Source organism: Lampris incognitus, chromosome 2 (genome assembly GCF_029633865.1).
Source record: "Lampris incognitus isolate fLamInc1 chromosome 2, fLamInc1.hap2, whole genome shotgun sequence".
Taxonomy (NCBI): Eukaryota; Metazoa; Chordata; class Actinopteri; order Lampriformes; family Lampridae; genus Lampris; species Lampris incognitus.
Window position 1 is genome coordinate 97,611,711 of NC_079212.1, and position 10,496 is coordinate 97,622,206.

The following is a 10,496-nucleotide window of genomic DNA, read 5'->3' on the forward strand; positions in this document are numbered from 1 at the left end:
TTCCATTTGTTCACTCACATGGGCCGGCGTGCTACTCTCCCGTGAGCCACACCTCTCTCTCCGTTTGCAGCCGTGGCTAAACCACACCCCCTACGTACGTGTTTATTTGCATATAGAGCGGGAAGTTTGATCCAGTCACAAGTGAGCCCTGGAGACGCATGTGGAGACGCATTTTAATACCAGGTGTGAACTGATCTACTTAAAGCTGTCCACTTGTGATTGGATCACCCAAGATGCATGTTAATGCCAGGTGTAAACAGCCTCACTGCAGTTAGATTCGTTATCTTATGTCAGCCTCTAAACATGAAAAAAATACACAGGTGCAATTAAGGTTGCGTGTCCCTCGTTAAGTGTGGCTTGAAATAATACTAAGGACTATGTCATTCCGGGGCCATGCTAAACAGTTATGAGTCCCATGAGAGCTATGAACGATTTATATGCATCCCAATCTGCATTGTTTTTATTGAGTGTTCAAGTTTTTGACAAGGCAAACCGGTTGCTCAAATCACCACGAGATATGTGTCGGTGAGTCATGCGGTTGGTTGTACTAGGTTGTACTTTTTAGTTCAAAATATTTCTGCAGAAAATCTAATCTCATTGCACATCATACACACTGAATTTAAACTGCAGTCATGTATGGGAACGTTTCAGTTTATGAGAAGGAAGTTCCAGTTTATTGCAACTGTGGCATGATAACGCAAGGAACAAACGTAGTTCCCTAGAACTCAGAACCTAGACAATGACAGAACAACCTTTACCACCTACATTACTGCATATTATTGACATACTGGTGAAAACCGCCTACAGATACCCTGTGATCTGTACTCAAATGGCTCTCGACCAAACAATCCATTTACTTCTGATGAAACACAATGAGCTGAAACCGAAAGGTGTGACAAATACATGCAGATTAACCGGTATGCTCGCGCTAAATGCAGAGGCCTATATGACGACAATGTTGAAGTTACTTTTGCTTATTTTTGAAATCACAAACCCATCTTCTCTTACATGAATAGGACTAGCCCCACCATCACAATGACACGCACATAGGCTACATACTCCTTACACTGAGAAACTCACTAGTGCAGCGCAGGCTCTGCTTGTAAAGTCCCCAGATGAAATCCCCACACAGGTCACACCAGGTGGGCTGAGCATGGCTGCAAGGTTGGAAGTCATGCCCTTCTCCCTTCTCCTCTGTAAGATGGGGATCCTTGGTGTCACTCAGTCTGATAATGCCCACTCGGCTCAGCAGCTCTGGGACCTTAGTCGGGCTGATCCGCAAGGCATTGGTCCTCTCCAAGCGAGGAGGAGAGCAGGGCGCCCGTGGGCTGGTCAGCTCTATCTGATCTCTGTCCAGCCTCAGGTCACGCAGCTCAATAAACTCTCCCCAAGACATCTTGTCATTCAGGCCCTGGGACTTTCCATAATCCCTGTCAGCTGAAAGATAATAGACTGTTATGGCATTCTGTCCATCAAACAAACGTTTGGTGACTTGATAGAAGCTTGTGGTTGTTAACTGCTGACTTTTTCAGTTGCAACTCAACTCATTTACACGAACTGTCTCACGTTCAGCTGTACCATCTACAAGGATTTGAGTGTGTGTGTGTTGGGGGGGGGGGTCGAACCATATAAAAAGTTTTTGTGAGTGCATGTAAAAATATATGCTGTTCTAAGATTTAAAGATATTTTTTTCCTGCACCCCCACCACGCTCTCTTAGCCTGACGTCTTTTATCACATGCTATTTACTGCCCATGTGGTTTCATTTGCGGTAGCATTTCACAGAAGCGCCATCAAAGGAGGTGTACTAAGTGAGACATCCTCCATTACCCATAGCGTGCTTGAACAAATCTTTAAATGAACATTTTCAAGTATATCCGATGTGTTAGCTTGTATTTCTGGGTTAACTAGCCAAATACATGATTCAGAGGAGCCGAGCCCCTGCAAAAGCATTTATATTATAGTGTCGTATCACAATATGATGTCAGTAATATGTGATGTTACATACTCATCGGAAAATGTGCAGTCAGTACTCGGCCTGCTTCATATTATAAACAGAAGACAATGACTTCTTATTGTTATGTTCATAATAAAGTCATACATCAGTTGTGCTTAGCAGCTATGACACTGCGTCCTTATTTTAAGTCATTACATGAAGTACACATACAGTATACATACAGTATACATGTAGTACACATACAGTACACATGCAGCATATATACAGTATACATCCAGTACACATGCAGTATACATGCAGTACGCATGCAGTATTAATACAGTACACATGCAGCATATATACAGTATACATCCAGTACACATGCAGTACACATGCAGTATACATGCAGTACACATGCAGTATTAATACAGTACACATGCAACATATATACAGTATACATACAGTATACATGCAGTACACATGCAGTATACATGCAGTATCAATACAGTACACATGCAGCAAATATACAGTATACATGCAGTACACATGCAGCATACAGTACTCATGCAGTATACATGCAGTACACATGCAGTATACATGCAGTACACATGCAGTATTAATACAGTACACATGCAGCATATATACAGTATACATCCAGTACACATGCAGTATACATGCAGTACACATTCAGTATTAATGCAGTACACATGCAGCATATATACAGTATACATGCAGCATACATACAGTACATATACAGTATTAACACAGTACACATGCAGCATATATACAGTATACATCCAGTACACATCCAGTACACATGCAGTATACATACAGTGCACATGCAGTACACATGCAGCATCCATACAGTATACATGCAGTGCACATTAAGTATTATATGCAGTACACATGCAGTATACAGTACACATACAGTATACATGCAGTACACATACAGTACACATGCAGTTACGCGGTTGTTGGCAACTCCTAACGGAACCCGTTCCCACCGATGGAGAAAACGTAGTTTAAAAACCGAGCCAAGCTTCAAATCTACTGTGGGTTTAACTCACTTTAACCGCCTGCGGTCTTGCTCCGGTTTGACCCGCGACAGATGGGTTTCGGGCCGTTCTCGGATCACAAGACCTCGAGATCGTCTCCAAGCGGGCGATTTTCGCTCGAAGATGATCGAAAAGCAGCGCGATTTCCATCCCGCGGGAACTTACCGAAACAGGGGAGCGCCTTGAACTCTTCCGCTCGCCCTTACAAGTTGTTGGCGGGGGAGAGTGAAATAAATCCGCCGCCGTTGCTGGCTGGGGAATAACGGAGGTGTGCAGACGCATCTCTGGAAACAACCAGTCACCGGCTGACTGCGTTCACCGAGTCCATACTCTCGGAGACCCGCCGCATTTTTCCGCTGCAAAAGCGAGCCGCGATGGGGGTTTTCTCTTCTTTCTTTTCTCTTCTTTTTTTTTGCTTGCTCTGTGTTTCCTTTAGTTTATCATCGCAGTCGTGAGACGAGACCGACCCGACATCCGGACTGCTTGCACGCACAGGCGTCCACCGAGCACGCACTCCGGCGGAGTGGGCGTGTAAAGTCCCTTCGCCCCCACCAGACGCGAACTCAACGTGCGGGACTTGGGTGCGACTCGAGCGCGGCGCCTATCCGAAATCAGCCGTCCCGTTCGAGGTCGATTGATTAGTTTTGAGTGTTTAGTGGCGCGTCAGACCCCGTGTAAAAAAAAAAAAATCAAACGAGCCGAGAAAAGGGCAAAGTCCGAACAAACAAAAATGACAAACAAACAAACATCAGCTTGGCAATAAAACCGGCTGGTTATTTGTGAATCTACAGCCTGCCTAAGTTGCTGAGAAGCGGCCTGCATATGCGGCGTTGTGCAGCGAGAGCGTGCGAGTCCTCCTCCTCTGCGTGGGGGCGGATGGAAACATGCTGCGGCGGCCACAATGGCTCGTTAAAACAATTTCACTTGCTGCAGGAGTTGAGTGGCGCTAATCTCCACGGCGTCCAACGCGACATCAGAGCGGATGGAAAAATCTGTTTGACAGCGAAGGAATTCACACAGCCCCGAACACACAGCCTCGCATCTTACACTTCATCCTTCATGAAAGGGAGCCCTCGCTTAAATAGGTGTGCATATAAGTTTATTGTACGGTAACAAATAGTTTAACAAACATATTGTGTGTTATCAAATTACACTTCTGAAGCATTACAAACTCGAGAGGGTGTTTATTTTTGCAAAACTCTTGAAATGAAGCCATGTTAAACATTTCTGTTGAAATTCATAGGAATGGCAGTTTCGGTGATGCGCGGGTGTTGATCTGTTCTCGTGCAGACGAACTTCCTGTCTCATATGGCGTTTACTCCCAAGTGTTTGCTTTCTCCAGCTTTCTCATGAACCCTCTCTGTAGCCTCAGCCATCAGCTGGCAGGCGGTCTTGTGTTTGGGCCAGTGCTTCACCTGGCACTCTCTGAATAGAACAGGGCGTCAAATAAAACTCCAGATCCTCATTTACGTCAGCAAGTAAAGTGAACTTTTCAGAAGGCGATATAAATAAGGAAATCAAAGGCCTTTATTCATGCAATTCCCAAGAAGTGTGTTGTTTGGTAATCCTGAATGAACAAATAAATAATATAATTCCATGTGTCACCTGTGACAATACCATTCCATCTGGCACCGAGAACATCTCTTTGTGGCCTCTTTCCCACAGGATCCGCATTTGGGCCTCTCAGGGATTAAACTCTCCATTACATCCAAGCTGTAAGTCTGGGCCAACCTGAGGGGAAACATTTACCAAATATTAATAGATTATACAATCATAATACTTATATAAAGGCGGTGTCTGGGTCCATCCAGTCCTCGGCTGCTCTTAAACGTTCAGGATTACCTCTGCGCTTGTTGTCTCAGGTCGTTCTCAGAGGGGTTGAAAGTCTCTTTAACTTGGTACTTAGCAATGGCCCTCCACTTGCCAGAATTCTCATGCATAATGTTGTTCCACATCTCTGGAATCTAAAGAAAAGCATTTATATATCGTTCAGTGGTCAGTACAGTGGGACAGTTTTATTTAGATACGATCGGGAGTTTTGTGTGTGTATGAGAACTACCTGTTCCAGAATGAGTTCTTTTTTGGGAGGGGCAGGGTCTTTAATAGCAAGATGAGCAAGGAAACGCTGAAGCTCCACTAGGTTTGGCAGCTGATCCACCAAAACGTCTGTTAGGAAGCCCCTGAGCTACAGCACACAAATAACAGGCCCAAAATGCATTATAAAAGCCTAAAGTTGGACTGTTTCAAAGGTTATTAAGAAACAACATTACCCTCTTGTCTAAGACAGCGTGAAAAATAAATACATTGTACTTATAGGATGATACACACGTCAAACAATTACTGTTCCAGGAAAAGGGGGGGAGGGGTGATAATTGGAGGAAACGGCTCAGTCAAAACAATCTCAGGAAACTTTGTCTGTTTTCTAGTGAGAGAAAATATTTAATACAATGTTAAGATAACAATGATCTGGCACTTGCATACTCCCGGAGTTTCATTTTAAAGCTAATATCCAATAGCTTCTTGGACAGAGGAATTAATCAGTATGGATTATCAACAATAGAGTATCTGCAGATTATTAAAATAAGATGCTATACCATGTGATCAACCAGTGACATAGCATCCATGTAAAAAATAAACTATGAAAATGTGTGACATGTTCAACAGTTTGCGATTTCAAACTACCATCACAGATGAGATGAGGAAACATCAGCACTATTCACAAAGTACCTTCAGAAGCTGGTTCTTGTTGAAATTATTAAAGTTATATTTCCTTTGACAGTCTTCCTTTAGCAGCAGGTTGTACAGAGCAATCCAGACCTGGCCATCCAGCTTTGTCATCTTCAAGTGGTCTTCTGAGGGGATTTTTTCCCATTTGCCATTTATGAACTTTTCTACTTCACCTGCAGTCAGAGGCAAAGCAAAATCAAGAAATGGACGATCCCTTACTTGACAAAAAGTTGCCCATTGCTTTACCATACATGAAAATGTAAGATCACATTTTCATTCAAATATGGATGTGTTTGATGCTAGACTCACCTGAGCTGTAGCGACTCCAAGGGCAGCAGTCAATCAGCTGAACCAACACACAAGGCATGTTATGGGTGCAAAGCATCCGACTGATCACACTGATGCTGCGGGGGGAAGCAAATACACCCCAAAAACTCACAGTACTGTATGCAAAAAGAAACCGCTTGGCAAGAGAAAGTCCAGAAGTTTAAGACCCCTTTCCCTGGAACCATACCCATGCCCTGCAACTCCATCGCTCATGCTTCTTACCCACTGTCTAAATAAACAATAAAAACACCAAGGAGTGCCCACAATCCATAAAATGCTCTCCTTGGAACTGCCTAAAGATCAGTGTGATGAAATTTTTCAGGTTTGATCATGAAAGCCACCAAAACTTAAACCTGGCTAACAGCCGAGAGGGTCTCGCACCTGTCAGCATGGTCAGTGATGTAGCGCAGCACAGAGAGGGCCTTGAGGGAGATCTCATACTCCAGTGCAGCACTCTGAATCTGCAATTCCTATAACCGAATTAAAGATAGATTTGATCCGTCCCGCACTTTACTTTAAGAAAGGTAACTGCAATAATCTGGGCTATACATCAGACTTCTCAGTGATCACACAGCCTCCCTCTACCTGTATTGAGGATGCATCAGCTTTGCCTGATAGGCTGTGTCTATCCTGAACCGGGGCACCCTCCCTGGAGGTTTTGCTCACCAGCAGCGTCAGTTTGCGGTGGCAGTAATCCATCAAGTCGAGAAGGGAGTCGTCAGCTGCGTCGCACGAATCCTACAACACACAGAGTGGCTGTCATCAAGGTATCACACAAAGTTAAGCTTCAATCAAAGCTAAGTGAAATAAAAACCTTTATAATAAAAGTAAATAAGGCTGTATGAAATAACTGTGAGGTAATATACATGCTCTGAAATATTGTTAATAGACTTGATCTGTGTAAATACCTACCTTATGAAACAAAACTGTTTCAAGAAGGTTTATGACTGTGGCCTCATGGTGAATCTGTGGAGGAGACAGAAAAAGCAGGGGAGAGACTGCAACAATCTAGCTGTGACCAATGATAACTCTTCATTTAGACTAATCCTACTCACCGCCATGTAAAGTGGAAATGTACTCTTGGGATTAAAATCTTGTAATTGACAAAGAACAGGGAACACTTTCTGTTTCCACAGCTCAACAACAATCATCTCGCGAACCAGGGTAGAAATCTGGCGAGGGAGCGAAAAGGCCGAATTGTCAGTTTTTTAACATGTCCATCCTGCTTCCATCTTGGTATTCTGAGTACTAGTAATTATTAGTGTTAATAACAATACCAACAACCCCTAATTAGCAGGTTGAACTCAGGGCTGTCAGCATATAAGATCATAGGGCTGTGAAACACTATTAGTAAATACCTTTCCGTGAGATACAAGCAGCTCCTTTATGAATTCATCATGTGTGGCAGATGCATCCAGTATTGCTTGCATGTTGAGTTTTTCTATGTACTCATGCTGTTTGAACCACCTGTCAGCACAGAAAAAAAGGATTTATTATTGAGTTATGATAGGCCAACTACCAGATAAAAACTGATGCATATCATGCATTTGGGACAGAAAACAAACTTTGTCAATAGGCCACAATTGTTAATAAGCCTGAAATTCACAAGTGACTTGCAGATATTACCATTTGACTACATTGTTTGGAATATAAAGTTATGAAACTAAAACTGTTCATTGGGTAGCGTGCCAGAGTTGCTACTAGACTTATGTATACTAACAGCTGTAGCTATACTGGGGAAAAAAATCAATAATTGTCATTCCCCTGTATGTTTATGAGGCGTCATCAAGCATTATCTCAGTCCAGTATCATCTGAAGCTTTGAATTGGGGAATTGGGGTGGGGTTGCGGTGGTCCAGGACCCTGACCACAACCCCATTATTGACATCCATAAGAGGGATGATATTTTCTTTTGAATTTTCCCCCCTTTTTCTCCCGAACTGTGCCCAGCCAATTACCCCACTACTCCGAGCCATCCCGGTCGCTGCTCCACCCCCTCTGCCGATCCGGGGAGGGCTGCAGACTACCACGTCTCCTCCGATAAACATGGAGTCGCCAGCCGCTTCTTTTCACCTGACAGTGAGGCGTTTCCCCAGGGGGGCGTAGCACGTGGGAGGATCACGCTATTCCCCCCAGTTCCCCCTTCCCCTGAACAGTCACCCTGACCAACCAGAGGAGGCGCTACTGCAGTGACCAGGACACATACCCACATCCGGCTTCCCACCCGCAGACACGGCCAATTGTGCCTGTAGCTCGACCAAGCCGGAGGTAACAAGGGGATTTGAACCAGCGATCCCCGTGTTGATAGACAACGGAATAGACTGCTACGCTACCCGGACGCCCCCAAGAGATGAATTTAAACCTGGGGGTCCCATGACACTTTATGCATAAAACTTGAACATTTGGGCCAACAAGATTACAACTCTTTGTAATCTTGGTAAAATGTCTGTGCTAACTAAATCGGTACTGATCGAAGCAGTGCTCTGTCAAATACTGCGGTAAAGCTAACTGTCACTTGCAACTCCGTGGTCAAAGCAGCTACACCTAAATTTGGAGGACGTGCATAGTACCTTTATATCAAATGGCCCAGAGCAAGCTGACAGGTGGACTTCTGTCAGATTTCTCACTTTCCAAAGACTAGGGTTGCAGTATGACACTCTTACTGCATACTAACTCAAAATCAAGCATTTTTACTGTACCTATCATTTTAGAGAATTTCAGAGTTACAGTCCCACATTTTTACTTTGAAATGACTTTATGTCTGAAAGTTGGGGTGCTGTAAAAACACATTGCTCCATAAATTTTGACAGTGAACAATATATGGCCACTGAGAACTACTCAAATTACATGCATAGACAAAATTACGGGTTTTTACGGAGTCAATTGTGAGAAATTCCAAAGTCTCACATTTTTTTTTACATTATTATGGCTTTGTTGGTGAAGACTGAGGCGCTCTGAAAATGCAATGGGGAATATATTCTTAATCTAAGTAATACTACATTCATATTTTGGAGTAATAACCCAACATGCACACACACAATTCTGCATTTTTCTTGAGTGATTTTGGAGAATCCTGAATACAACCGTATCAGTCACTGTCAAAACGTATGGAGCAATGTGTTTTTGAAGAACCCCCAAGTTTTAGAAAGGAAGGCATTTGAAGTTACAAATGTGGGACTTTAACTTTGAAATCCTCTAAATGATACAGTAAAATGCTTGATTTTGGGTTATCGTGTAGTCAGGGTTATCCTGAATACAAACATATCAGTCATTGTCAGAAATTATGGAGCAACGTGTTTTTAACAGTGCCCCAAGTTTTAGAAAGGAAGCCATTTGAAGTTACAAATGTGGGACTTTAACTTTGAAATTCTCGAAAACGATCATAGACTGTATGAAATAGAAAATGATACACTAAAAATGCTTGATTTTGAGTTAGTAGGCAGTGAGGTTTATCCTGAACTCAAATATATCAGTCATTGTCTGGTTTTGGGTTGCAAGAAAAAACATCCTAAGAATCAAGTGACGCACTCACAATTTAGTGGGCTGTTTTAATTCATAAGGGGCACAAATAACATGCTTTATGCTTTCTATGACTATAATCCATGTTTTTTTGTACTGTTAGAACCTTATTTCGAAAACCGGACGTAGTCACATGTGTATCCTTTCGCCAAGTGCAACGCAAATTGATAAATTGTATTGTATTTCGGGTGCTCGGGTAGAATTAAAAAAACAAAAACAAAAAGACATGTCATAGCCTCTCTTCAGGTAAGAGTTTCATACTGCAATGGCAGAGTAAAGTCGTGAACTCTCCCCTTCGGCTCGCTCTTGCCATAAAGGTGAGAATACGAGCGCACTCCAAATTCAGGGGTGGGCGGTTTGACCAGGGAGATGCAAGTGACGGCCAGCTTGACCGCAGTAATCACAAGAAGTACCTCCGACTTGTCACTGAACGGCCTCCTTCCTTATCTCCGCCACAATAGCTGCACCTGTTTTAACGGTTCGGTTAGATGTCCGAGATACTTCTTGTGACTGTGGCGCCTCTCGGCTCGTTCATAAGGCTCCATGACGGCGCTAGCTAAACTGCTAACGTTACATGATCCATTACAGAACTATCTTATCCGTCCCTTACCTCTGAGAGCCAACCTCCCTGACGGAGAGGTTCTCTAGACTTCTAACATATCCCTCTGCCTCACCGTGGAGTATCACTGACGTGTCCATTTAGGAGACGAGTTGAAGATTTATCAAAAATAAAAGAAAGAAAAACGAGTAAGAGTCATCCAAGTCCAGTTCTTGGAACTTTTGGACGGCGGTTACTTTAGCTCCCAGCTGCAGTTTCCATAGTTACTGTACACAAAACATGAGCTACTTACCACCACACGGGGGCGGTAGAGCAGCGGCACGGTGCTGACTGGGCCGCTCCGTCGTTGTTGGCTGTAGTTCCCATCACGCCCGAT

General features: G+C 43.5%; 2 protein-coding genes across 2 annotated transcripts in view; both read right to left on the minus strand.

Annotated features, from left to right (window-relative positions):
* LOC130106908 (ras association domain-containing protein 1-like) overlaps positions 1–3,471 on the minus strand; it is a 28,194-nt gene extending 24,723 nt beyond the window's left edge. The window contains exons 1-2 of the mRNA XM_056273219.1: positions 3,155–3,471; positions 1,081–1,437 (exon numbers count right to left, since the gene is read on the minus strand). Coding sequence (XP_056129194.1) covers positions 1,081–1,396 — 316 coding nt within the window. The 5' untranslated portion in view covers positions 1,397–1,437; positions 3,155–3,471. The remainder of the gene's footprint in view (positions 1–1,080; positions 1,438–3,154) is intronic.
* A 611-nt stretch (positions 3,472–4,082) lies between these two features.
* zmynd10 (zinc finger, MYND-type containing 10) lies at positions 4,083–10,309 on the minus strand. Its single transcript, XM_056274867.1, has 12 exons — positions 10,172–10,309; positions 7,402–7,510; positions 7,099–7,215; positions 6,956–7,009; positions 6,629–6,781; positions 6,425–6,513; positions 6,026–6,120; positions 5,717–5,880; positions 5,049–5,174; positions 4,832–4,953; positions 4,595–4,720; positions 4,083–4,414 (listed from the first exon to the last, which is right to left on the minus strand). Exons 1-12 carry the CDS (start codon positions 10,258–10,260, stop codon positions 4,294–4,296), a joined length of 1,365 nt encoding a protein of 454 aa, XP_056130842.1. The 5' UTR covers positions 10,261–10,309; the 3' UTR covers positions 4,083–4,293.
* Between the last annotated feature and the right edge of the window lie 187 nt (positions 10,310–10,496).